Raw genomic sequence first — 26930 nt, 5'->3', positions numbered from 1 at the left:
TGGGTGCGTGTGCATGTGTGTGCCATGCCACGGCAGATCGATCAGGAACATGGAGACAGAGGGCCCACTCGTACCAGCGCTTCCTCCCCCTTTCCCTTTTCTTTCGGAGGAGTAAATAGTACTTTGCTGTCCCCTTGGCTGCATCTGACGAACGTGCATACATAAGTACTATCGGAACTAATAGTGTATGAGCCGCTGGGTCGGTACTGGGCTGGAGACGACAAGAGCCATGTACAAGTATTGATGAGGGGCCAAGAAATGCAAGACTGCGCGGGCCGTCCCACGGGGGGCTGACGAGGGCCCAGATTTTGACACCTCATCTATGGCAATAGTATACGTAGATACGCACATCCTCGAGGCGAGATTGGCAGGCTGAGGAGCTCGCTTGACTGGCAGGTTCCCGCTTGGCAGGTCTCGTCGAGGTGGCTGCGTGCATGGGCGACGACTTACGTGGTGGAACATATTCTCAGTTGTGCCATCGAGAAACCTTGACCCCACACCCACTGGCAAGGCAGTTCTTGGGTAACAGTTTGTTTACATGACGACCCAACAAAACCCCGCCCCCTGGCTTCAAGACATGGTATGCGTAAGTATGTGCCATGTCACAGTGGCTGGCTGTGCTACGCTATGGCCTGAGGATCCAGGGCCATGTGGTCACGGACAAGGAACGCAGCTCTGTCCAAGGGAAACAAAGTAAAAAAAAAAAAAAAAAAAAGAACAGAAAAAAGGGTCTCGAGAGCATAGACGAAGAAAGGGACGCACGCGTCTCTTCGTGGCTGGCGCTCTCGTATAACGCCAGTTATGCGATTTCCCTGGCCGTGCTCGAGGGGGCGCGCGGCTGAAGAGGCACGGACCCAGCAGGACGTAGTAGCTTTGCGCCTTCTGGGCGGGGTGGCCGGTGGGCGCTGCAACATTGGCTGCTGGTTTAGCTCGGAGGGAGAGCTCGGAGGAAGGAGGAAGCGAGGGAGGGGGAAAGAGAACAGGACGAAAAGAAAAAAAGGCTTCAACACGAGCACGAGCCAGACACCAAGAGGTACCACTTCTTTCTCTGCGTCAAATGCGTCTAGACTATCGATAGGTTAGAGTTCTGGTCTCTGTCTGCGGAGTCTGGCGTCGCCTTGGCAGCGCTATCCGGTCGCTGCCTTACTTACCTGGGCGCGACAAGGCTGTATGTGGCTTTTGTTTTATTTTACTTTATTTCTTTCCCTTACTCTCCTCCTTTCTCTTTTTGTTTACACACTATGCACTATGGGAAAAGCTGAATGGGAATAGGGCCAGGGGACGGGGGACGGAGGGGGAGGGGACAATGTGCGCTTCCTCGATCGGACACGACACATGTTCTCTTAGTCGCTAGTTTCAGGCTGAAAAATAAAAGAACAGGGCAAATCATCAGGGTTGATCCTCGGCGACCCGAGAGACTGGTCTCAACCTTTTCTGCCCTCTCACACCACACACACACACACACTCTCTCTCTCTCTCTCTCTCTCCCTCTCATCCTTTCTTTGTCCGCAAACAGGAGAAAATTGGATGAATGGATAATAATTATTTATCACTACAAATAGCCTGTAGTAGTATGTACGGACGGCGGTTCTGGTTTCGTGTATCGGACGAGGCTAGCCTTGTGAGACGAGGGTGGTTACGCCCTGTCACGTCTGTACCACCTAAGCTTCGAGGTCGGTCTCGAGGTACCTAGGTCCTTTAAAAAAGGGGCCCACTGTGTAGGCTTGTCGTCCCACTGCAGGTACGAAAGCACTTTAGTAGCTTTAGCACCATAGTAACATGGTCCATCTCCAAAGGCCAGACTTAACATGTGAATCAGTACTTTTTTTCTCTCTCTCCCACACACACACACATGACCAAAAAAAAAGGAAACGGGAAAAAGGCGGAATGCCCCACCATGAGATAGCCCTCGGCAAGAACAGAGGGAAAAGAGATAGAAGAAAAAAGTCTAGATCAAATATGAGCGCGTCTGAACTCGCGCTGGTATGAGAGACAAATTGTTCAATTGACATGGGGGATGGGTAATTGACCATCTCGTTCCAGAGGGCTTAGAGGACAGAGATGTATCGATACGTCTGGGCACCCCTGCTGCTAAGGGTCCTGCCCCTTCCCCCTACTGATCACTCTGCCTCTTTCCTTCCATCCCCCCCCCCCCGGGTCGTCTCCTTCCCCACCAGCTTCAGGGCTATTCTAAACGCTATCGGCTGCAGGGCGTCCCGTCATTGCCCCTGCGCAAGGGAATAAATAAAAAGGGAATGAACGCAGGCCATCGATCCCGGATCGAGTGCCGACCACGTAAACCGTATTGCGCAGTGTGCATCTGTGCTATCAAAAAGGTGGTCACAAAACCAAGGAGCTTCTCTTCTCAGGTGAAGATCGTCATCCTAGCCCAGGCCACCCCCTCCTCCTCCTCCTGTTTCCCCATCTTGATCCGCGTCACCTTTCCCCGTTTGCACACTCTCCACACCTTGGTTTTTTTATGCACATGTCGGCGACAAGAAGCCACCTCGGTGACTATTGCACATGCATGCGGCAGTGGCAGCAGCATCGACAGCAGCAGCGATCTAGATATTAGCTTAGTTTCTGGGGCCATAATAGTCTGGACAGCCCGCCCCAAGCCACCCGATCCATTCCTCACCACCACCCGTCTCGCCCGCCCTCCCCACCGTTCGCATTTAGCTTTCTGGTTTCCGCATTCGGTACGAGTCGATCGCGCAGGCCACTGTTTCATTCCCACCCAGGCGTGGTCACTCCTGCTTCAAGACTTGTGTTCTTGTCCTCCCTTTTTCTCTCTTTTCTTTAAACACTCCGTCTGGTCCGCCTTGACTGGAGTCGCTCTGTCTATTCATACTCATCGGAGCATATCTTCTCTCTCTCGTCCCGTCTTTATTACATCCCATCTCCCTCCCTAACTCCACTCCTATCTGGGCTTACGTCGTTCACCCTTTCGCTCCTCTGGCCGGTCTCTACCTCCTTCACGGCCTGCGACATTCTTCACATTCACCACCACCACCACCACCACCACCACTACTACTTCAGACCTACTCAGCAGCCATGTCTTCAGAAGACGGTCGGTCCGAAAGGGCAGGCTCCATCGCCTCGTCTCACACCGAGGCAGGCAGTCATGAGGAGTTTAACGAGAAGTCGGTCTACATCCGCGATGACGAGAGCCTCTCAAACCTCAAGTCCCCTACCGTGTACCAGGACAGCCACCACGATGATGAGATCCAGGAGGAGGACGAGGAGCTGCTCGCTCACCAGTCGGAGAAGCCAGAACCAGCAAAACCCTCGGCAGCATCTGGTATAATATGGATCGCCGTGAACACACTGGCCACTGTTGGCATTGTAAGACTCTCCACCGTTCTGACAGCAACCGTTGGTACTTAATTTAGAGGGCAACGTTGGACGGCCAGGCTAGGGCTTGGTTGCGTTGTGTCGCGTTGCGCAAGATCTCGGCTAACACCGCATCACGCCCACTAGGTCTTCACCAACAAGGCCATCTTCTCGGACCCGTCCCTGAAGCTCGCCCAGCTCACTTTCGCAGCCTTCCACTTTTGCATCACATGGCTCACCCTCTTGATCCTCTCCCGCCAGAGGTTCGGCTATTTTGAACCCCGGAGGACGTCTATCCGCGCCATCTTCCCGCTCTCTGTCGCCATGTCTCTCAACGTCATCCTGCCCAACCTGTCACTGGCCTTCTCCAGCGTCACCTTTTACCAGGTCGCCCGCATTCTCCTGACGCCTTGCGTGGCCCTGATGAACTTTGTTCTTTACAAGGCCACCCTGCCGCGCAATGCCCTCTTGGCCCTGGTTCCGGCCTGCTTTGGCGTCGGCATGGTTAGCTACTATGACAGCCTCCCCGCCGCCGACGCCAGCGTCAAGACTACGAGCGGCCTGGGCGTCATTTTTGCCTTCTCCGGCATCTTCGCCTCTTCTCTCTACACCGTCTGGATCGGCGCCTACCATCGAAAGCTCCAAATGAGCTCCATGCAGCTGCTGTTCAACCAGGCCCCCGTCTCGGCCTTTATGCTACTCTACGTGATCCCCTTCGTGGACACGTTTCCCGTGTGGAGCGAGGTGCCGCTCAATCGATGGGTTATGATTATGATTGTAAGTTCCCTGCAAAACAAATCCCTGTGGAGGATTAAAAAAAAAAAAAAAGGGGGGGCCGGGGTCAAGAACTCCCAAATTTAGTGTTGCATGTGGCATAGTGACTGACTCGGTGTTGTGCTTGGGAAATTTAGTCTGGTGGCTTCGCCGCGCTCATCAACATCTCCCAATTCTTCATCATCGCACAGACCGGCCCCGTGTCAAGCACCGTCGTCGGCCACGTCAAGACGTGTACCATTGTCGCTCTGGGGTGGATGACCTCGGGCCGGGCGATCGGGGACAAATCTGTAATGGGTGTCTTTGTTGCTATCGGGGGCATCATCGCGTGAGTGGATCTCTTTTGATTGAATCACCGTCGCGATTTTCATCATGCTAATCAAGTGTGTCTACAGTTACTCGATAGTCATGCTAAAAGAGAACCAGAAGAAGTTGGGCCAGGGCGTCAAATGAGTCCTGTTGCCCTGCCCTGGCTTGGTTTTTCTTCTTTTCTGCATTATAAAAATATATATATATATATATATATATATATACATATTTCAAAAATATTTAGCGCAATGATTCATGATCTTTTCCCTCCATCTGCTGGACCCGATATCTCTTCCTTTTTCTCTCCTTATATGTGTCCTAAAAGTATGAGGTCGGTGTTGTTTACAATGGGACAAGTAAAACTACCCTAAAGGCTAGGAAAACCGTGAATCTTACCTGGGGACAGATAAGGTGGGGAAACACAGCTTCACAAGAGAAGGCAGCTGGGCCGAGAGAACCATCTCATCGCCTTCTTCTTTCCCCCCTGCCGTTTCTTTCTCATGCCTGGATCTCGAACTGAAAACGAAGTGGCTCCGTACCGTGCATTCTTCTTCCCCTCCCTCAGTGGTGGTGTGCGCTCTACGCTATGGCCTATCACCACCACTGTACTCTGGTCTGCTACTGCTACTGCTACTGCTCTACTAGTGACTACTACTAGTATTCATCCCTGCGTGGCGTGCAAGACTAGAAAGGGGCCCATATACTTAGGTAGGGCCCGGGCTATGGGGGGGCCCCCGACTATTTAGTAGCTGCTGTACGCCGCCGCCAAGACCTCTCTTCAGCTGAAGTAAGGCATACCCACCCACCTACCCGCACAGGGCTGGCCTAGGCGGCCGTCCCGGGATGTAGCCCATGATGTTTTCTTTCCTTCCCTTTCCTCCTCGCCTTAGGAGTATTTTAGAACTTTGTTCAGGCAGCCACAGCGGGGCTATGAACGCCACACCATGCGAGCATGCTGCTTACTAGCCAGGGATAACACAAATTTCGATATACACATTCAGACGAGGGAGGAAGAAGATCTTCCATAGGAGAGGAGGGTCCATCGGGCAAAGGGAATAAGGGGTCCCAGGGAGATGGGAAGCACTAAGGTGAGTTGGACGGACGGCACCAGGACGACACGGCACGGCACACAAGATAGACTTTGAAGGACGGACGGGAACATGTTCCTACCCTAAGTTTACTTTTCACCCATCCCACCATCCCCGCCGCTGCTGGCCGAAAGCAGAAAGACTTGTGTTCCCATTTCGGGACGAGGAAAGCCGAAGAGGGAACCAATATGTCTGAACGCGTTTCTAAGAGAAGCCCCCCCTTCCCCCTTTCTCGTGGCGTCGGGTGGATCGAGCCTACCTCCCGGCTGTACCATGTAGCTGGACTCGCGGGTGGAGATCCCGTCCAGCCAGGTCAAGAGGGTCTAGAGTGCACCAATGCTGCCTCGGTAAGGTGGTGGGAAGGGCTATTGGCCAGGTACCAATGTACACACGCTTTGGGTCAATTGGGTATCGGCACCGGGGGGGGGGGGGGTCGAAAGGAAGGCAGATGGTGGCCTCGCCCTAGAAATTTTGGCCCCTCCTGACGTGGAGTAATAGGCATTGGTTTGTACAGTATTGACGGACTGGTGGTTCGCTGGCTGATTGACCGTATCTCTCATACGCGCTCCTTTTCTATGACATAGCGGCAGAGTACTACCTACAGGTTGAACCGCGTCCGCGACTTCTCCATCTTGGCCTTCCATTCCCACGACAGCGCATCCTCGCCTTCGCTGCCTGCTCGTCCGATGCCCTTGTCCACACGGCGAAGTTTGAGGGTGCATCGGGGCTGTACGAGGTCCGTCAGTGAATGAGCTGCGGGAAAACCAAGAGGAGCGATTCCCTCCCGAGAGAGAGAAAGAATGAAAGAAGAAAAAGAAAAAGAAAAAAATATGAACAACTGGGAAGACAGAGTTAGGAGGTGGCGGCGGGTATATTAGTATAAACTTACACCCAGCTCCTGAAGACCAACTCTGATGCTCTCGACACCTTTCAGCTCCTTGCCGTCGGCAGCCTGGACGCTCTTCTCCGTCTCTCTCTTGTCACGAAAGATGTATCTGTGACGCCGGAGGAAGATATAGTCGCCTGCAGGTTAGGTAAAGGGGGAGGATGTTAACACAAAAATGCTTTAGTGATGCGGCGGTCTCGGGAAAGGGGAAGGGGGCGGGCACGTACGCTGATTGTGCAATGTCACCACCTGCCTCGCCTGGACGTCCGGCTGCGGGGGGAACAGCGTCTGGAAGCTCTTGGCCGCAAGCAGGCCAAGGCTGCTCTTGAAGTTGTTGAGGAGCAGCTCCGGGTAGAACTCGTCCTGCGCGTTGCCGTGGCCGGGCAGTTTCGAAGCCGGTATCCAGTTGTTGACAGAGTACGTCAGGGTCGGGCCGTGGGGGAGATGGACGACGGTGAGTCTGTTGGGCTTCTTCTGGTCCTCGTTGAGCACCAACACGGTCGTGTAGTCCCGGTTCGAGGCAAAGCGGCAAATCTCCCTGACGCTGTACTTGTGCCCGTATCGATGCGCCGACCTTCGTATATACTCGGAGTTGGGGAAGAGCGACATGAGGATCTCGGCCTCCTTGTGCAGGGTCGAGTTGAGGGATGTGGTGATCAGGACCTTGGGGACCCTTGGGGGCTCGTCGTTGAACAGGCTCGGGAACTTGGCAGAGAGAACGGCGGGCGTCATGTCGAAGTTGGTGCTCGTCGTGGAGGGGGCGACACTCGACTGCCTCTGTGATCGCTTGGCGTGCATCTTCTCCATGAGCTTCTCCGCTGCCTCTCCGTCTGGGCCCTCCTCGTCTTCAACGTCGGATCCAAGCATGCTGTCCGCCTCATCGTCGTCTTCGTCGTTGTCCTTCTCATCCTGCTCCCCATCCATCTCGGCGGCGGCCTGCGCCTCCTCTTCCTCCTCTATCTTCCGCCTCTTGACCGCCACGACGTCGGCGCTGGTGTATAGACTATCCTCGTCGCCATCGTCCCACACCCGCTTCTGGTCGATAGTCTTGGTCTGGTTGCGAGCGAGCCGTTCTCTCTTGAGCTCCGGGTCCCTGGCCTCCTCCTTCCTCCGGCGCATGCGCTCCTCGCGCCTTGCCTTGCCGGACGTCCTCTTGTTCTGCACATGGAGATCTTTGCGCCGTAATTTGTTGCCTGGTATGTTGTTGGTGGAGGGCATATCTTATGGTGTTCTCACAAAAATATAGAGAGGGAGAGAGACAGGGTGTGGGCGTGTGTGAAAGAGACGGATTGAAGGAATTGTGTGGCTGAGATTTGATCAACTGCGATTGGAAAAATGGTTTGCATGTGAGCAGTTCTCGAAATTTTGGCGGGCCCAGAATGGTTTATCGAGATAAGTATCCTTTTTTTTTCTTTTTGGGGCTTGCCTGCCGGATGGGCCTGGACCTGCTACAGGGGTTTGTGGTTTTGGGTTTTGGTTGCTGCCCCTCACTAAGACACAGCACTGCGGGGGAGAAGCACAGCAGCAGGCCCTGGTCTGTTCCTGAAATTTGGTGATCACTTTTGGAAATCTGAGTCAACGATAGCCTTCCTCCCACCTTGAAGCTTTCAACACCACTACTCGTCCCCTCTTTTGATCTCTCCGCCCCCCTACCCACGACGCATGACTCACAACCCCTCTGTCATTACAATTGTCAATTGATGAGAACATTGAGGATATTCAGACCACTTGTTGGTACGCGTCCTGTCCTCCCAACAGCAGCATTCAAGACAAGCTCGACCCGACTGTTTGCCTGCTCTCAACCCCCAGAACCTATACACGGAGGAGAAGTTCCCAAGCAGCCCAAGATGGCAACCCTGACCACCCGCACCGGTCAGACTATGGACCGTCAAGGCATGGAGTCCATGCTGCGTCGACGCATGTTCTACACGCCCGCCTTCGAGATCTACGGCGGTGTCGCTGGTCTCTACGACTACGGCCCTCCGGGCTGCGCCCTTCAGGCCAACCTGATCGAGACCTGGCGCAAGCACTTTGTCCTCGAGGAGGACATGCTCGAGGTCGACTGCAGTGTCGTGACCCCCCATGACGTCTTCAAGACCAGCGGCCACGTCGACAAGTTTGCCGACTGGATGTGCAAGGACCCAAAGAACGGCGAAAACCTGAGAGCCGACCATCTTGTCGAGGCCGTCCTGGAGGCAAGACTGGAGGGCGACAAGAAGGCGCGCGGCGAGGAGGTCCAGGACAAGGAGGTCGACCCCAAGAAGAAGAAGAAGAAGGTCTCTGCTGAGGTCAAGAAGCTGGACGACGCCCTTGTCAAGGAGTACGAGGAGGTCCTGGCTCAGATCGACAACTACGATGGTGACGCCCTCGGCGGCCTGATCAAGAAGTACGACATCAGAAACCCCGCCACTGGTGCCGAGCCCTCGCCCCCGAGGCCCTTCAACCTCATGTTCCAGACCACAATCGGCCCCTCTGGCAAAGACCATGGATACCTCCGACCCGAGACGGCCCAGGGACAGTTCCTGAACTTTGCCAAGCTGCTCGAATTCAACATGCAGAACATGCCCTTTGCCAGCGCCTCCATTGGCAAATCCTACCGGAACGAGATCTCCCCGCGTGCTGGTCTGCTCCGTGTTCGCGAGTTTCTGATGGCGGAGATCGAGCACTTTGTGGACCCCGAGGGCGGAAAGAAGCATCCTAGATTCCCAGAGGTCGAGAACCTCGAGTTGACGCTGCTGGACAAGCACACTCAGCTGTCCGGCCAGACGACGACGCGGAAGATTACCATCGGCCAGGCGGTCAAGGACAAGGTCGTGGACAACGAGACCCTGGGCTACTTCATGGCTCGAATCCACCTGTACCTGGAGAGGGTCGGTGCGGATATGAGCAAGGTCCGCTTCCGACAGCATATGGCCAACGAGATGGCCCACTATGCCTGCGACTGCTGGGACGCCGAGATGCAGACCTCGTACGGCTGGATCGAGTGTGTTGGCTGTGCTGATCGATCCGCCTACGATCTGACGGTCCACCAGAAGAAGACTGGCGCACCCTTGATCGTGCGCCAGGTCCTGACCACTCCCATCGTCGAGCAGCTATGGGTTGTGGACATTGACAGGAAGAAGTTCGGACCCCACTTCAAGAAAGACGGCAAACTGGTGGCCGAGGCTATAGAAGCCCTCGACGAGCCACAGCTGGCAAAGTTCGCAAAGGATCTGGAGGATCAGGGTAGCTTCACCATCGATGTCCCTGGCATCGCAGCTGGAAATGCCACGGTTGGCAAGGACCTCGTCAAGATTGAGTACAAGAGCATAACAAAACACAGTAGGGAGTACACGCCCAACGTCATCGAGCCTTCGTTCGGGATCGGCCGCATTCTGTACTCGTTGATTGAGCACAGCTTCTGGACTCGCGGCACGGAGGGCGGTGATGAAGCTCGCGGTGTAAGCATTCCCTCAAGCCTTCCTCCACCCCTCCACCCCAATTTTCACACGACAGGTTGCTAATCCCACATCTTTGCAGGTCCTTTCCTTCCCTCCAGCAATGGCCCCGACCAAGGTCCTCATCGTTCCTCTCTCCAAGAACGAGGAGTTCTCGCCCATCGCACGCAAGATGGGCCACAAGCTCCGCCAGATGGGCATCTCCAGCCGTGTAGATGACTCCGGCGCCAGCATCGGCAAGAGATACAGCCGAAACGACGAGCTGGGCACGGCCTTTGGCATCACTATCGACTTCCAGACCGTCAAGGATGGCTCGGTCACCCTGCGGGAGCGCGACTCCACGAGGCAGGTGCGGGCGGATGAGTCTCGCATTCTGGAGGCCGTGCAGAGCATGGTGAACGGCAGCAAGTCGTGGAAGGACGTCGAGGGCGAGCTGCCCAAGTTTGAGACACAGGAGCTGGAGATTAGAGAAGCTTAGGTGCGAAACTGAAGGAGGAAGAGGAGGAAGAAGAAGAAGAAGCCACTGAAGCTAATTGAAGAACAAGTAAAAATGTCCCTTTGCGGAACAGCATCAGATTAGATGTTGAATCTTGCGCAGTATTCATCCATCATAGATGAGCAATGAATGAATGGCTTTGGGGAAGTAGATGGGTCAATGTGATATAGAAGAAAAGGAAAAGTACATTGTCTCGGCCCATACCTGATAGACAGGAAGCATGATCTCACAATCATGATTGTGATTTGGCTCCTGTTGGCGTGCTTCACCTGTGTTGGCTATTTGTTATCTTTGTATCTTTTCATCCCATGGCTTCATATTTGTAGACTTCTCTAGTCTCAGTCTCTTGGGGGGTTTTGACTACGCCACACACGAAGCTTCTCGACGAGTGACTTTCACACCTCTGGCTCGCATTAATACAAGGCACTCTCACTCACTGACCACACCACTAGTCTTCACAACGAGCGAAAGGAGGGCTGGAGTGCAGCACTTTTGACCAGACATGGACGGACAGGGCGAAGAAGACATACATTGCGGGCGCCCGCGAACAAGCACCGCATCCGTTGACAAAGCAAGAAGAATGAATGAATAAAACAGTAATCTCTACAAAGAAGTATTGCGAAATAAAAAGGAGAGAAACCATCTCTGGCGTTTCCGTATTTTTGTTTTTGTCATCTCCCCATTCGCGCCATGGGTCGGGCCCTTCGGTCGTCCAGCGGTTGGGTCATGCAATCGTCCTCATGATCAAATCTTTCTTTTTTGTTTCCCCTCAATACAATACGCCGCCGTGTTTCTCTTCGATCCCATCTGCTCCGCCCTGCAGCCCAGCAATTCTCTATGTACCAATCGTGGTGTGTTCCGACAAATAAGAAGAGCAATGGCCCCGCTGAATGCTGCTGTATGCAAAGCGACCGTGGTGGCGAGGCCCATCAGTGTGAGTACAGGTCTGCCAATGACTGCCGAGGACAATTCAGGAATGTCATCGCATCGCTCCTTCAATCCAAGTATGTTGGCGTCCTCCAAACATGTTGCAACAACAGAAAAATAGAAAACAAAACAAGAAAAAGGACCGCGGACTACCAGTACAACTAGTAAGGCCTTGGGCTGGCCGAATTGTTGCGACCTCCATTTCGACCAACACGGCCTCCGCGGCGCCCAGACGAGCCCCCATTCATACCGCCGTCAGCCATATTGTATCCAGGAGGTGGCATCCCGTAGCCAAAGCCACCCATACCCATGGGCATCGGCATAGGGTACGCTGGTGCAGCATAGGGGCTTTGGTTCCCAGCTGGTGGGATCGAGTTGCTGCGGTATTGATCCATCGGCAGGCTGGCACTCGGAAAGGGCATTCCAGCCTGCATGGGATAGTAGCCGTTCATTGGTGGGGTGCCTCGCAACATGTTCTGTTGATATGGCATGCTCATCGGTGGCATCCCGCCCTGCGCAAAGCCAGCAAACTGCTGCTGAGTATTCGGGTCGGCACTATCGCTCCGAGGGACAGCAAGGCTAGCATCAAAGCCACCAGGACTGATTCCGCTCGCAGCTGCGTTAAGCGGGTTGTAGAATGGACCGGTGTTAGCAGCCGCGTTGTACTGAGCAGCTGCAGCCTGCTGTGCTTGCTGTTGCGCTTGTTGTTGCTGCTGTTGCTGCTGCTGCTGCTGCTGCGCTTGTTGCTGCTCTCTTTGCTGCTGTTGATGGTTGTTGTTGCCGCCCCTCTGAGCTGACCTGCTTCGCTCGTTGTGGTTATCATTCCGGGAACCACCAGTGTTGCCACTGCGCGTCGACAGACCGACCTCGTCCATCAGCCGCTTGTATCCCTTGTCGGATTGAGCCTTGATACGGAGCAGGACAGTCTTGACATTCTCAATCACCTGGGAGCGAACAGCCTCGTCAAAGAAGGGCGTGGTGATGACCTTGAAGATCAGGGTTGCTCCACATTGCGAATCCCGCAGGATTGACTCGAGCGTCTGCTCGTTCTTGCTAAAGAACATGGCCTGCACAATCTTGTCACGTGCCTCGGGCTCCGTCTTCTGATTGATCACCTTCAGAACGGTCAAGTATGCGACCTTCTGGGTGCACAGCGTCACGAGGCAGGGAACCAGCTGCGGCGCCAGGACCGTCCGTCGTTGCGGGAACGTGCATGTGTCCAGGAACCATGTCAGAAGCAGAGCCGCGTTGTGGTTTGTAGCCAGCTGCACACTGTGGAGTGCGATGGCCGCAGCCAGTAGCCTCTGCTGGTCCTTGGTGGCGTGGTGGCTTTCCAGACAAGCACGCATGCCACGAGAGCCGAAGCGGCCCTGAGAAATCTGCCACATCTCGCTCATCATAGTCTCGAAGATGAAGTCGGTATACGGGGCCCCGAATTTCAGGCAGCCCTGCAAGACATAATTGCCATACTGGTCCAGGAACAGTGGGATCGTGTATGGCCGAAGGTGGGTTGTGATCACCTTCATCTGGCTATCCGTCTTGCAGACGCTGATGATCTTCTGGGCAGCCCAGGTACCGTTCTTGTGAACTCCTATCTCGGCAAGGTGCGGCGCGATCTTCTCTAGCATTACGTCCCTGGTCGGATCAGAGCATTGCTCAAAAAGCTTCTGCACCACCGTGTTGCCCAGGTAGTCCGAGGACAACTCGGCAATCTCTGGCAGCATGTCGTGAGCAATGTTCTCGATCTCGGCCTGGGGCAAGCTCTGGTTGTCGATTCTCTTGCGGATATCGCGAAGCCTGGGGGCATCATACATTCTGGTGCTGGTAGGCTCGCCAATTGGGGGAATCTCGTCGACCAGAGCACTGTACGTGATGGCATCCTGGAGGTTCTTGCTAATGCGAACGGCATCTTCCTCGGTTGCACCAAACTGCTTGACGATCTCAAGAATGTCTCCTGTCATATCCGCCAGTGGCGGGACAGAGGGCGTGACCATACCAGAAGCTGTGTCAGCCTCACCGAGCGCAGCCGTGGCCGGAACCTGAGATCCGTTTTGTCCCTGGGTGAAGGGAACCGGGCTGGGAGATGGCTGAGTACCATCGTGGCCTGGCGTTGGGGAAGCCGAGGGTGGCTTTGCGAAGTTTATGCGGACAGGCCCAGCGCCTGGAAAGATCTCTTTCCCGTTCAGCTCATTCTTGGCGCTGATAGCGCTCTCGATCCTCTCAAAGTTCACAAAGCCGCAGTTCTTGTGTGTCAAGACTCTTGTGAAGTGAATTGGACCGTATCGCTTGAACATCTCGTTGAGCGTGGTCGTGGTGGTGGATGTCGGGATGCTGCCGAGCCAGAGAGCGCTTGTTGGGCCCAGTTCTGGCTCGTCAGCATTCAAAAGGCCATTGTTCCGGCTGTTTGAGCGGCCTAGGTTCATGGCAGCAACAGCCGGTGCGAGTTCATCGATGACTGATCGGTCCTCTGCCGAAGCGAGGTCTGCAGCCGTGATTGAGCTGTCCAGGCGCGAAGGCGTTGGGTAGTAGTTGGTACGCATGAGCCGCGAAGCTGGACTGTCCAACACGGTCCCGACAGTCCTGGCACGGGGCCGGCCGATTGCAGCCTGGCTGTGGAGAGCCTGGACAGCGGCGTTGTGCTCGTCGATCGCCGCCTGGGTTGCGGCGAGCTGATGCTGGATAAACTCGTACTGGCTCTGGATGCTGTCTTGCTCATAGCCCACCTCGTTTTCGTTCTCGTACTCGTCGTCCTGATACTTGTCTTTGTGGTTGACCGAGTACGACCTGAAGCGGCTGGATTGTGCAAAGTCTGGCATCCGGTAACGCGCTTCCATCAGTGGCTGCGGTTGCGGTTGTGGCTGTGGGGTGCCCACAAGACCAAGATAATCAAGAGTCCTCGCTGGCACGTCGTTCTCGGCGCCACCTTCCCTGGAGAGCTGTGACTGTGTCGGGGAGCTGGGCCCGTTGCTCGAGACACTGGCAATGCTTGCCAGTGTCGAGCCGCGCTCGCGACCGACGGTGCTCCAGCTGCTGCTGAAGATGTTAGGGCCAAACGGTGAGCTTGTGCCCGACACATGCGGTGGGAAGGGGCTTCGCTGAGGTAAGGACCCGGCACGAAGGCGTGAGAGTAGGGCGGAAGGGTTGTTGGACGTCTCAGAAGGCTCAAGACCAGGCGAGGGTGACTTGAACGGGCTGTGCGAAGGAGATGGCCTGGAGGTCTTGAATGCCAGAGAGGGGAGGCTTAGCAGGCCATTGCTAGGCGGACCACCGGTAGTGAGACGGGACGGAAGCGTGCCCGCCCGAGCTCGACGTGTGGACGGCAGGGTGTCTTGGCCTGCGAGCTGAGGGAACTCGGGAAAGCCGTCTGTGGGCGACTCTGGGATGTTCTCGCGGAGAGGGGTAGAGTTGCCGCTGGTGGGCGGCCCGCCCCAAGGATTCACAGGTATACTAGACACACCTTCCTGTGCTTGAATCTCTCTGGCCCTAGATGTTGACGTCTGGTTAGCTTCTGCAAGCCTCGGACAGGAGAAGAGCTCAACATACCTCTTGCTTGGGAGAAACCTAGCACTGCCCGGAGCAGCAAGGGGATCATGAGAGGGAGACCCGGCGCCGGAGCGCGAGGCAGCAGCCATCTTGACCGAGGGGTTCAAGGCTGAGGTGGTTGGGATGCCAAAGGGAGAGCGGAGGCTGGTGCTGCCCCCTGACAAAGGCTCGTTGGGCGAGGTACTGGCACTGGCAGGGTTCGACAGCGACTGGCCGAGGCCGCCTGGCTGTGCGAACTTGCCAATGGTCAAGTGCTCTGGTCTAGAAGTTGACATTATCGATTAAGCTGTCCGACCCTCATCAGACGTGCCTGTCTCTGTGTGTGTTTGGCAATGTAGTAATAGCACTTCACGAGGGGCGAAGTGGGTATTAGAAGGCTGTATGTAGTATGTATGCCCTGTGGAGGGATGCAAAAGATCTTGTCGAGATGAGTCGGAGGTGCGTTGATGCTGGGTCGAAGGGGTTTGTGAGGGGATTCGAGAGGTGTGGAGTATCGACGGGGGGGATCCGCAGATGGGTCGCCAGGGACTTGATCCCGATCGAGGTCACTGGCGACAATGGACGAAGATGTTGTCGATGGTCGGTCGCAGCTATGGGAGACGGCGTGCTGCAATGTTGGACCTCGACAAGAATGGGCCGAAAAAGGTGACTGCGACCAAGCGCGATGTCAAGAGATGATGAAGGTCACAGCACCAAAGGCGGTGGCCTCTGCAGCACTAGACCCACTTCACACAAGTGTGAGGGACGTGCTCTTGAGAGTAACGGTGGTGTCGAAAGGCCTCTCTGGAGGGGCGATCGATCACCAGGGCGAGTGAGACAGGATTATTGTGGTGGAAGCGGTGTGGCGTATACCAGCAACGGCTGATAACGGTCAATTGGGGATTGGACGAAGGCAACAACGAGTAGGTCGGTGTGCTGTGGTAGGAAAGAGAGAGTATGGTCGAGGAGGAACGTCGAAGGACAAAGAGCCAGGACAAATCAATGTGGAACAGGGAAATGGGTTCGTCGGCAAAGGTGTCGTCAGTGTGGACGTGCTGTGGTAGGCGAAGAGTATTTTTTTTCCTCCCTTCTTTTCTTTCTGCTCGAGTCTCGACTCTCTATTTGCCGACCGTACCGTACCGTACTGTGCAGGATGTAGTTGGTGGGTCAATAGAAACTTGGCAGCGAAGAAAGCTGTGCTGCAGGGGATAGGAGGGTCGTCTGCTCTACTCTTGACCCCTCGTCTCTCTTTCTCTCTCTATGATTATGGCCCAAGCTGGTCTCGTGGCCCCATACGTTCCTGTACTGGTGGATGTGTCCCGTAATCCTGCCTGCTGTGGATGAAGTTTGCAGAGCAGCTCAGGTCGTAATCCTTAAAAAATAAATAAGTGCGGTTGCGGGTGCGTGGCAAGCTTCCCGGAGCTGATCAGATCAGATCAGATCAGGTCACGTCAAGGTCGAGACGATATCGCCATGCGAAGGAGCGGACGAAGCAAGAAACTAAAAAGATGAATAGAAAGAAGAAAAAGGAGAAGAGGTAAACAGGTCAATATACAGGCTTCATTAGACGCTCTCAGGTGAGGCCTGGAGAAAAGGATGAGAAGAGGGGAGGAAAATGCTCTTGTTTAGGGATGGGCGGGAGCTGATTACTTGGATGATGTTGACGTTGGCCTAAAAGTCGAGGGTGGGCGCAGGCGGGTGGTGGACGAGGGTGCAAGAAGTCGAAACAAGACCAGCTTCTTTTTTTGGGGCTGCTGGACCCGATGAGAGATGTGGGGGGGGGAGGGATAGTTTCTTGGGTGAAGCCCAGGGAACAAGCACAGCAGGCTGTATGTTTGCCAGAGAGGTGGCGGTAAAGAGACTTTACAGTAAGGGCCGGTGCTGATGGAGCTGATGGTGCTACTAAACGACTAGTGGGTACTGGTGGTAGTTGGTGGTGGTGTTGTGCCACTGTACTACCGTGCTGTGCTGCGCTGGGCAGCCTATCACTGGCCCCGTAAGAGGATGAGGTCGAGGGGCAGGCATGGCATGCGAGCGAACAAGGGGCGAGGATGCGTGAAAAGGGGGGCTAGCTTGTCCCAGGTACTTCAAGGGTCTAGGGTGTTGCGACTGCGAGTCCCTTCTGGGCAGGACCGCGCGGACGGATGAAACACCTCTCTCCTCTTTTTGTCATCTGTATACGGTACCAAGGGCTGCGATGCGGGTGGAAGGATGACTTGTCAAAACTTTGGTGTCTGATACTGATTGGCAGTTCTGTAGCTACTATAGTAGACGCTGGAAGTCCTTCAATCTATCTCCAACAGTGGGTCTTCAAGCCGATGGCATATACTATGGAAGTACGTTGCTGCTGCTATGTACCACGGTACCTGGTAGCAGTACGTACTTACACAGTAGCTAAACGAACAAAGTATGGTACTACTACTACGGCTCACACTAGTATCTCCATTGTAAGGCTGGCTAGCTACCCGTTCGAGTCGCAAAGAACAAGTCATGTTTTCTACGTTTGTTTTCAATAAGAAAAAGAAAAACAATAATAGGAGACCTGGCATTGAGATGGCTCTACTGTGTATTTTTCATGACTCTGTTGTAACCCGAGGTGTGGGGAGTTCCCCACAGGATGTGATCTCGAGGAGGAGGTACTGTGTTTTACGTTTTGAAGCTTCACTTACCTTTCCTTAAAAGGCTTACACCTGCATCGTATCCAGGTGCAGAAGGACCGACTAGTAGGTTTGACGCTCTTCAGAGTGCATTCATACATAAAGTCGTATTCCGTCAAATTCTTTGCTCACCTCTTTGCACCATTCCCCCTTTTCTCTTAGAGTTCAAGGAGATAATCCTCTGCTGGTTCTATTCGATGCTTCCGTTCTGGTCTGCACTGGATCTGCAGAAGACCCTTGGCAGACTTGGCTCAAGTCACTACTACATAGCACGCATTGTTATGCAAAACTTGTTCTCCACACTTCTGAAGGACCCACGACTCTAATTCTGAACTGTCGAAGCGACGCTTCATGTACGAACGACACAGGAGGGGGGGGGAAGGTGATCGTCTGATCGCATGAGCTCGGCGAGCTGTCTGGGCTCAGGGGCCGCTCGAGGTACGCCGACCGAGCGGGAGAGCTCTCTTTTCTGCTCAGCCCTGCACTGTCTCGACTACTACACCTTTTAGTCTTACTACTCGGTGTGTACCTCGGGCTGTCGAGCCTGTTTACCATTGTTATGCCTTGAGGATGGCGTAACCTCGCCGCGCAACCATCCGCACGAGTCACGACTGTGCATTTCGATCCCTTTCGGAGTCGGGGCCGGTCCAAAGGTCAGTTTTGTATCTCCGGGTACATGTGCTTACAAGCGTTGTAATATGATCACAATAAAGAGTAAATAGTAAAAATGAAGGGAAGGACGATCTATACGGAAAGGCCGACGATAATAAGGAAATCCAGAGGTTGTACCAGTACCCCGACACATATATTAATCAGACCATTGATGGAGGTCTTCCCCTCCTGTGATTTCCTCCCTCCACTGCCAGTGTCCAGCACATATTATGTAGTAGTTCCACGGATGATGAACTCGTGGCGTAGACAGCGGACAACGCTGGCTTCTTGCTGGAGGGAACGTGAAATCACCAAGAATTGCACACCACACTGCGAAGAGCATGTACAATTACGGAGGGAAAAGAAGGAAAAAGGGCACCTGGATCCTTCCAATACGACCTCATGCAGGGACAAGCTGCAGGCACTCTGCGACGGGGGCCAATCAACCCTCCCAGAGCCACGTTGGAGCTGATCTGAAACGACGGCCTTGCACCTCACCAACTGACAACCACCACACACTTCTTCCACCCCCCCACTCCTAAAACAAAGCGCCCCCTTTCAGTCCTGGTGGGGAGACTCGCGACCACTCGCCCGAACGTTGTCGTGCTCTGGTGATCACTTTATGTCGGGGCCAACCCTAGGATGAACACCTAATGTCCAACACCATCCAGTCGGAAGCGTCACTCCGACTTTGCTATTTCGTGCCACTACTATATGCCGTGTCTGTAATTACATTGCATGTCCAATTACATTGGACTGGACACTTTTGTCTTGCTGTTTTTCTTTCTTTTTTTTCTTCTTCTTCTCCCGGATCATGCGATGACGTCCGCGCGAACTGATCACAGCCACATCGGCGATTTCCCTCCTCACTTTTTGAGTTCACTGGTGCTTTGCCACGACGAAGGGCTGTGCACTCACCATTGCAGTACCATGTGGTACAGTCTTTGGCTGGCGGGGTCATGTAGCATGAATGGGCAGTCAAGAAGGCTTCTTCAGATCAATACGAGACAGGCCAGGGCAACTCTCTTCGCCCAATTTGACGAGCTTTCCAGGGCCAACCCTTCACGGCCCGCGCCGTGCATGATCCTTTCCCTTCCGCCTATCTTCGTCGTATCGTCTGTTGAATGCGGCCTGTGTTTGCAGTATCTTCGAGCGACTTTGACCTATACAAGGGCTCAAAACCCACAGTCCGATATATGCTAGACAATCCATGCGAATGCTTTTTGAAGCTTCTATTTTTATCACTGCCCCTATTTGGAGCCCCCCCCCTTCGGGATGTGTGTTGCATGCCACTCCTACTAGCCGATCCTTAGCAGATTCAGCAGAAGATTGAAAAATGTCGGCAATGTTGAAAACTTGTCCGAAAAGGAAAGAATAAGAGAAAAATAAGAATATATGAGTCCACAGGGATAGATGAAAAGTATAGAACTTCCATATGTTTCCTATACCAAAGTCTGAGCATGCCACATACTGGCACTATCGTAGCCTTTACAGATTTAGAACAAATAAGGACAATTCGAAAGATCAAATAAAAAAAATAAAAAAAATATGGCGCGTATGTCAGATTTACGTTGAACCGGATACGTCGGTTGAATCAAGCTTACTGGGCACAGGCGTTTATACTCAGCGGGCCCCCACGAGGATTATGTTTTCCTTCCTGGTGCTGCAGAGTATTGGCTGGGCATTTTCTATAAAGGGCATGCCTAAGTAAACCAGCTCGTAGTTGAATTGATAGCTTGGGGTCGTGAAGTTAGACACGCCTTGGAAAACAAACATTCTTGTGTGTACTTGACATGTCAATAGAGGACTGGTCATGGGAGCCTGGTCGTGTGAACATCCGATAATTGTGTCTCCTGCCCTCAGTAATCTCATCAGTCGTATCTTTGAAGAAACATATAACTGCGCCAACCGTGCATGAAGGTCAAGATGACTGCTGTCTGATCTTGTATCTTGGGAACAGTATGTTGCAAATTGGGTTACAAGATTCGTAGTGTCCGATTCACATCAATAATAAGAATTAGGATCCAGGAAGAAAAGAAAAAGAGAAAAAAGAAAGAAGAAGAAAGGAGGAAGCGTCTCCCCCCCCCCCCCCCCCAACGACGATGACGATGGTGCTGACTGCTTATTCGGGAGCGACAGGGGCTTACCTCCAAAATTAAGCGTGGCTCCACCACCAGACCACGACCCGGTACCTGGGGACTTTCCAGATCTTCAACCTCGGGCTTCTGACGGCTTGTTCGATCACTCAACTTTCTGGGTAAGGTGATCCGATATCCTAGATTTGTTTCAGCACTCGAAAGGAGAGCTACTTTGGTCTGCGGGCTGAGGAGACGTGTGTGTCTCGCGAGGCGTCCTGCACATCCATTGCCACTCTGTTCCCCCTTGACGGCTGCCCTGCAAGGCTGACGACGACTTCACCACCTGTCGACTAGTGGCGCGCATCCGTTCCACTACCGGCCCCTGGATTGGAAGCCTCAGCCCTACAGCGAGCCACCACCCACCCGCCCATCTTGCATGGCCTGGCACAGCGCGCCCTCACCTCGATTCACCACTATAGTACTCACAGTACTGTCGAGCCTCTGCAACGACTGCTTACGTACGCGAAATTCTGCCCACGAGGACTGGTCATCGACTGCGCCGCCAGCCTTGCTTGCCACTTGACGATTTGCTGCTGTTCCTCTGCCTCCTATTCCTCCTCCTCCTGTTACTGATTGGCGTCGCATTCCTCGACACTCCTCCCGGTGGACTCCTCGAGGATGCCATGGCTCTAGGCGCAAAAGCCCCGGCCAGGCAAACGGTCATCATTGCCGCCGTGCTGGTGACGCTCGTCTGGTTCCTCGCCCTATACACGAGGACCGACTCCCTTACTACTACTCCTGTGAGTTGATATCTCTGTTGGCACTTGTCTTTGTGCTTGCCCAGCGTCAGAATTCTTGCAAGACCACCAAGCTCATCATTCTTCTCTTCTCCCCTTTTCAGACACATGCGACGGCGGCGGGCGAGGATGCCCAGGACGTATTAGAGCTCGACCCGGCCGTTGTACCACCAGCACACACGGTGAAACCCACGAAACCAGCCAACCCATACATCACCGAGGGCCAGCTCAACCCCTCTGGCCGCGCCCTCGATGGCCCCCTCTCTCCGCCCGCCGACGATCCATGGCGCACCCTCATCCTCTACGCCTACTCCGACACGCCCGAATCCCGCGAGAACCTGCGATATTTCCTCCGCCACGGCCTACACTCGGCGGCCGACTTCATCTTCATCATGAACGGCATCGACAATGAGACCGTCGCTTCCTTCCAGATCCCTGAGGGCGCCTCCAACATCCGCACGGTGCTGCGCCCGGCTACATGCTTCGACCTGGGCGCCTATGGCGAAGTGCTGCGCAGCAAAGAGCAATGGACGCAGGCGGGCTGGGGCGCAGAGCGCATCCCGCTCTGGAGGCGGTACAAGCGCTTCATCATGCTCAACTCGAGCGTCCGGGGGCCCTTCCTCCCACACTGGGGCCAGGGCGCCTGCTGGTCCGACCTCTTTGTCCAGCGCGTCACCATCGACACCAAGCTCGTGGGCCTGACCGCCAACTGCTGGCCCTTCTTCCACGTGCAGGCCGACGTGTGGGCAACAGACTTTGTCGGCATGGAGCTGCTCATCAACCCGCCCTTGCCCGGCCCCAACTCGACCGTCGACGACTTTGCCGACTGGTTCGCCCCCGTGGGGCTCGCCGAATGCTACCCTGACCTGAGCCGCGCCGTGCACGCCGAACTGGGCGCCACGCGCGTGATACTGGAGGCCGGGCACAAGGTCGACCTCATGATGAGCGCCTTCCACGGGATCGCAAACTACAGCGCCGTGTGCAGCCCCCAGGAGCATGCGGATCTCTTGTACAAGGACAAATACTTTGGCACCAACGTGCATCCCTACGAGACGGTGTTTACCAAGACGAACCGCGATCTGGACCGGACCCTGCTTGACAGGTTGACCGAGTGGCACTGGCAGAGCGAGTGGACAAGTTGGGATGCCTGCGGGGCGTTCTCAAGGTGGTGAAAGAGACAGAAAATGCCGCTGGGGGATGTCCATGCGTCTATATATAAATAAATATGCTGCGCGGGCTCATGTATTATATGATCAGGCGGTGCTCTACTATCTGAGCTTTATCAACGCCATTAGACTGTTGTATTAAGGGAATAGCTTCTCTATCACGAGGCCTGCGTCCTAATCGAGAATAACTTGAGGATCTTAAATATATTCTTCTGATAAATTCATATTTTTGGGCTCTTTGAGACAAACACACATGGTTTGAATAAAAGTTGTCCAGGGCCTTACAACTAACTTTACTGTAACAGCAAATGGCATAGGAATATAAATTCTATATTTTTTTTAGCTTTCTGCTTCTAGATGATATAGAGAATCCCGTTTTTGGGCTGGAATTTGCTTGCTGGGTCAAGTCCGGCACCGGGCTTTCTGAAATCGAAAGCGCTCAATGAGAGTGTATAGTCATTCACTTCTCCCCTCCTCTTCACTCTCCGCCCTTCTCTCAATCTTCTCACTGACGAAGAGCCGAGGAAGTTGTTGATGGTCAAATCGGGCAATATGCCACACCCCAGACTGCACCCGGCTCGCAAGGACTCATACAAGGATCGCTGTGCCCTTCACACACAACCCACCTGTAGGCCCAACAATCCAGACATCCCAGTTTTGGCCCTTGCCCTCCCTCACACACACCTTTATCTCTTCGTTGACGTATACAGGCGCCAGGTTCCGGTAGTCAAGGGTCTTGATGCGAAGTGTTTCCTTGGCGTGACATTTGATTGCCTCACGTAGGGCACAAAACATGAGGGTCAGGAGGAGCGGCCCGTGGACGAGCAGGTCTCGGTAGCCTTCGACCTCGCGGCAGTGCTGGCGGTCGAGGTGGATGGCGTGGGCATTGAAGGTGAGCGCGCTGAAGCGGAAGAGCAGCGAGGGTGTAGGAGTAAGCGTGAGGGTATATGTCGGCTCATAGGCGGGTGCTGGGAGGCGTCAGTCTACGTTTCAATGCAGAGAAGGTGGGGCAGTGACGAGATATGGTCTGACAAACTGACCTTTTATCACCCTTCTATGGGGCTCCTCAACATCTCTTCTGGCCTCGTCTGCTGTTTTGGGCGTCATGAAGCACAGCGTCCTCGTCTCCTCGATCGCCGGTTCGGCCATCACACACTCGGCGCCCGAAGCCCCGTCAAGCCGCTGCTGCCTCATCTCGTGCGCAATCTGCCTCCATCCGTACTGCCTCACGATGTCCACGAGGATCTTCTCGCCTGCGCCCGGCGTCTTACCCGTCTCCGCATCCCGGCCAGGCGGAACGCCCTTGATCCTGACATCCTTGATGGTCTCGAGACACCCGGCTACAGCGCCGTCGAGGACGACCTCCTCCTCCCATCCCCTGTGGAAAGTCACACTACCACCGGCCCAGACGCGGCGGGTGAAGGGCGAGCCTGGAGAGTGGTCTGTGTCTGTCCCGTCGGGCAGGAGGGAGGCGGTGGGGTGTGCAGGCGGGAAGTAGACGAGATGGTAGCCCTGGGGCAGCAGAGACGAGAACGGGTGAGGATCTAGGTAGTGGTCGGTGGAGCCTCCAAGGAGGGCGACGGAGAGCAGGTTGGCGTTGGTGGGTGTGAGGTAGTCGGTGTGGATCCTCGGGGGCCGGCTCATGAGCTCGTATTTGATGTTGGCGAAGGTGGCTGGCTTGGTGGTGATTGACCTCTTTCTCTCAGAGGAGGCTACATGTTGGCGCCACGATGGGCTCAGTGTGAGGCGTGGTCTCATCTTAGCATCATGGGTATATGTGTGCAGAAAAGGTTGTTGCTGTTGTTGTTGTTGTTGAGTAAGTGTTGGGTTATACGCCAACGACTTGAGCTAAGTGAGAGAGAAGGAAGTTGTAACATGATGTCAACTTCCTTTCACAGCATCGTGGTTGCCCCAACGGTCCAATACACAACTGTAACCATAAATTCTGTATACTCTAGTCTACTATGTAGATCACATTTGGTCCTTCAGTCCAGACCTCAATTCTTGTTGTTGGTCCTCTATAAACACTTATGAACACAAATACACTCCACGAATTTAGGTGATAGGCAGTCCCAGTCTTCTAGTAACTACTACCAAGTAACCATACTGGAGTGGGTATATAAGAAACCTGCAGTATAATTACAACCATACTGCAGTCCAGATGTATAGGCCAAGATGATCTTGTGCAATTCAGGATGACAATGAGAGGAAGCATTGAAACAATTCCCTCAACATCCTCACTAGAAATGCTCGTACACAAATATAGTGCCAGTGGTCTCCCCCTGTGTACTAAATAGTACCAAGTACTTGGCATATGTCTCGACTTTATCTGGTGTTGCGGGGACCTCTTCAGCGCTGAACTAAGCCCTGAGAGGAGAATGACGAGTGTCGCAGGACCCCCGCCGTACAGGGGCTAAGGGCAGCCGCAGCCAATCAACAAGCTCAATTGGTCTGAGGTCCCCAGGGTCCTCCCAGAGCTCCCCTTCTGCGCCCACTCTATCCGCCCGCTCGCCCACTATCCACGGACAGCTAACGTGCTAACCTCCCACTTTTTTTGCTCAAGCTCCAGAGCGTTCCGGCATGTCTGGCAGCTTGTACTAACTGACACGGCAGGCCGCGCGAAATCCTCCAAGCAGCGGTCAGAGCTCTGCTATCTTTTCCTGCTCCCCCACTCCCCTCCCGTCTGCTCTCCCGACTCTTTTCTCTTCTCACACAACTTGGTCTTCTGATAGCTTCGAGGCAACACACAGTCGCCAAAATGTCGAAGCCTCAGAGCACTAACGGCAGCGAGTCCGAGTTCGAATTCATCGAGACTCCCAAGGCTCCCACCCCTTCCTTCGAGAAGTTCGAGGAGTGTGGCGTGCGAACTACCTCGGTATGATCTGAAACCTGATCTTTATACATCGTCACCGCCTATAGCTCGAGCTTCAGGCAAGCTGTCTCTGACCAGCAGGAACCCTCTGCTAACCTGAACCCCCATCTAGTACCCCGCCATCAAGAATGCCCCTCTGCCAGCTGATGGCCCCGGCAGCGAGAGCTTCTCCCTCATCGCTCTGGGCCTCGCCCTCATAGTTCCCCCCTACTGGCTTGCCTGGAAGGTTGGCGGCGGTACCAAGACCGCCATCTTCTTTGCCCTCTTGACCTCGGCTCCTATTGTCGCAGGCTTCTGGCTCCTCGTCTCCACCGTCAGCCCCCGCAAGAATGAGAAGGCCAGGTTTCCTGGTCGCCCTGTCGAGCACTACCTCACCTTCAAGAAGCCTGAAGACAAGGCCAAGTACCATGGCAAGAACAAGATCCCCATGGAGACCTTCCATGAGATGTACTTTGACGGCGATGTCGACTTCAACGGCGACTGCCTCGAGGTCATGGAGTACAGACATGACTGGGCCAACTTTCGCTTCACCATTGGTCTGATTAAGCACTTCTTCTTCGGCTTCATTCCCGAAGCTATCATGCACACGAGATCCCAAGGCAAGTCGAGGCCCGAATTTTCAACCCTTTAATTACCCTTTTCCTCTCTATTTCGCCGGCGCTGACAGCAAGCCCCCCCCCCCCCCCCTTGACAGACGAGGAGCAGGTTCGTGACCACTACGACCGCGGTGATGACTTTTACGCCTGGTTCCTCGGCCCTCGCATGATCTACACCTCCGGCATTATCGCCGATATCAACAAGGAGGAGACCCTCGAGGAGCTGCAGGACAACAAGCTGGCCATTGTGTGCGAGAAGATTGGCCTCAAGCCCGGCGAGAAGCTCTTGGATATCGGCTGTGGCTGGGGTACGCTCGCCCGCTTCGCCAGCGTCAACTACGGCGCCAAGGCCACCGGTGTCACTCTTGGCCGCAATCAGACTGCCTGGGGTAACAATGCTCTCCGCAAGGTCGGCATCCCTGAGGAGCAGAGCAAGATTCTGTGCATGGACTACAGAGACATCCCCGTCCCCGAGGGCGGCTACAGCAAGATCACCTGTCTCGAGATGGCCGAGCACGTCGGTGTCCGTCACTTCCACAAGTTCCTGACCCAGGTCTACGATATGCTGGACGACGACGGTGTCTTCTTCCTCCAGATCGCTGGTCTGCGCAAGCCTTGGCAGTACGAGGATCTCATCTGGGGTCTGTTCATGAACAAGTACATCTTCCCGGGTGCCGATGCCTCCACTCCTCTGGGCTGGTTTGTCGACAAGCTCGAGGGCGCTGGCTTTGAGGTCAAGCATCTTGACACCATTGGTGTGCACTACTCAGCCACTATCTGGCGGTGGTACAGAAACTGGATGGCCAACCAGGACAAGGTTGTGGCCAAGTATGGCAAGAGGTGGTTCCGCGTATGTTTCCCTTCTTTCTCATGTACTCATCCGTGTGAAGTTTTTTCAACAGCCCACTGACGCCTGGAACAGATCTGGGAATACTTCCTTGCCTACTCTACCATCACCTCCCGCCAGGGTAGCGCGACCTGCTACCAGATCACCCTGGTCAAGAACATCAACTCAACCCACCGCATTGAGGGCATCAATAACCACTTTGGTCTGTCCGGTGCGCTGGCTAGTGCCAAGTTCGACCTGAAGTCCTGGCAGGAGGCCAACACAACTCTGTTCCCCTCTGTCCCTACCCAGTAGACATAGGGCGAGGAGGATTGGGAAGACGCAGCAGCACACTCTGGTCACAGACTAGTCCGGGCTGTTGCATAGCTCCCATAGATACGAAGGAAGAAGAGGGCGCGGATTCTAAGTCGTGTGTGCGATACTACTGGATCGGCAGCATACGATGGGGGGGAGCGCCAGTGGAAGAGGAGTGTGTCTATCAAGGAAGGCTTCGC

At 54.4% G+C, this 26930-nt stretch overlaps 7 protein-coding genes across 7 annotated transcripts; 4 read left to right on the top strand and 3 right to left on the bottom strand.

Moving 5' to 3' along the window:
• The first annotated feature begins 2815 nt into the window (after positions 1–2815).
• On the top strand, positions 2816–4687 carry M406DRAFT_271814 (uncharacterized protein). Its single transcript, XM_040918124.1, has 4 exons — positions 2816–3345; positions 3481–4110; positions 4245–4435; positions 4503–4687. The coding sequence occupies exons 1-4, from the start codon at positions 3055–3057 to the stop codon at positions 4558–4560; spliced, it is 1170 nt and encodes a 389-aa protein (XP_040781530.1). The 5' UTR covers positions 2816–3054; the 3' UTR covers positions 4561–4687.
• A 1320-nt stretch (positions 4688–6007) lies between these two features.
• Positions 6008–7322, bottom strand: M406DRAFT_354504 (Brix-domain-containing protein). Its single transcript, XM_040922936.1, has 3 exons — positions 6618–7322; positions 6394–6527; positions 6008–6231 (listed from the first exon to the last, which is right to left on the bottom strand). The coding sequence occupies exons 1-3, from the start codon at positions 7312–7314 to the stop codon at positions 6103–6105; spliced, it is 960 nt and encodes a 319-aa protein (XP_040781529.1). The 5' UTR covers positions 7315–7322; the 3' UTR covers positions 6008–6102.
• Positions 7323–8237: 915 nt separating this feature from the next.
• M406DRAFT_344243 (glycyl-tRNA synthetase) lies at positions 8238–10305 on the top strand (the record flags this gene model as incomplete). Its single annotated transcript, XM_040921960.1, has 2 exons — positions 8238–9830; positions 9910–10305. 2 exons carry the CDS (start codon positions 8238–8240, stop codon positions 10303–10305), a joined length of 1989 nt encoding a protein of 662 aa, XP_040781528.1.
• A 1106-nt stretch (positions 10306–11411) lies between these two features.
• M406DRAFT_248933 (uncharacterized protein) lies at positions 11412–15068 on the bottom strand (the record flags this gene model as incomplete). Its single annotated transcript, XM_040916576.1, has 3 exons — positions 11412–11989; positions 12083–14733; positions 14794–15068. 3 exons carry the CDS (start codon positions 15066–15068, stop codon positions 11412–11414), a joined length of 3504 nt encoding a protein of 1167 aa, XP_040781527.1.
• Positions 15069–20841: 5773 nt separating this feature from the next.
• M406DRAFT_349292 (uncharacterized protein) lies at positions 20842–22330 on the top strand (the record flags this gene model as incomplete). Its single annotated transcript, XM_040922459.1, has 2 exons — positions 20842–20958; positions 21003–22330. The coding sequence occupies 2 exons, from the start codon at positions 20842–20844 to the stop codon at positions 22125–22127; spliced, it is 1242 nt and encodes a 413-aa protein (XP_040781526.1). The 3' UTR covers positions 22128–22330.
• Positions 22331–22718: 388 nt separating this feature from the next.
• Positions 22719–23771, bottom strand: M406DRAFT_27011 (uncharacterized protein; the record flags this gene model as incomplete). Its single annotated transcript, XM_040918059.1, has 3 exons — positions 22719–23089; positions 23162–23387; positions 23421–23771. Coding segments are annotated over 3 exons (948 nt in total), but the record flags the coding sequence as incomplete, so codon positions are not given.
• Positions 23772–24879: 1108 nt separating this feature from the next.
• On the top strand, positions 24880–26730 carry M406DRAFT_336213 (S-adenosyl-L-methionine-dependent methyltransferase; the record flags this gene model as incomplete). Its single annotated transcript, XM_040921120.1, has 4 exons — positions 24880–24996; positions 25106–25592; positions 25688–26439; positions 26512–26730. 4 exons carry the CDS (start codon positions 24880–24882, stop codon positions 26728–26730), a joined length of 1575 nt encoding a protein of 524 aa, XP_040781524.1.
• Positions 26731–26930: the final 200 nt, after the last annotated feature.

Source organism: Cryphonectria parasitica (genome assembly GCF_011745365.1).
Source record: "Cryphonectria parasitica EP155 unplaced genomic scaffold M406scaffold_1, whole genome shotgun sequence".
NCBI classification, from domain to species: Eukaryota; Fungi; Ascomycota; class Sordariomycetes; order Diaporthales; family Cryphonectriaceae; genus Cryphonectria; species Cryphonectria parasitica.
The sequence above is the reverse complement of the archived record's forward strand: the minus strand, read 5'-3'. Positions and strand labels throughout refer to the sequence as shown.

Excerpts from the sequence above, each read along its gene's own strand:
- M406DRAFT_271814 (XM_040918124.1), top strand. The coding sequence starts at position 3,055 with ATGTCTTCAGAAGACGGTCGGTCCGAAAGGGCAGGCTCCATCGCCTCG. Across the intron at positions 4,111-4,244 it reads GATGGGTTATGATTATGATT|TCTGGTGGCTTCGCCGCGCT; the intron begins GTAAGTTCCCTG and ends TGGGAAATTTAG. Across the intron at positions 4,436-4,502 it reads GCTATCGGGGGCATCATCGC|TTACTCGATAGTCATGCTAA; the intron begins GTGAGTGGATCT and ends GTGTGTCTACAG.
- M406DRAFT_354504 (XM_040922936.1), bottom strand. The coding sequence starts at position 7,314 with ATGGATGGGGAGCAGGATGAGAAGGACAACGACGAAGACGACGATGAG. Across the intron at positions 6,528-6,617 it reads GGTGACATTGCACAATCAGC|GCGACTATATCTTCCTCCGG; the intron begins GTACGTGCCCGC and ends CCTAACCTGCAG. Across the intron at positions 6,232-6,393 it reads TTGGTCTTCAGGAGCTGGGT|CCCCGATGCACCCTCAAACT; the intron begins GTAAGTTTATAC and ends GACCTCGTACAG.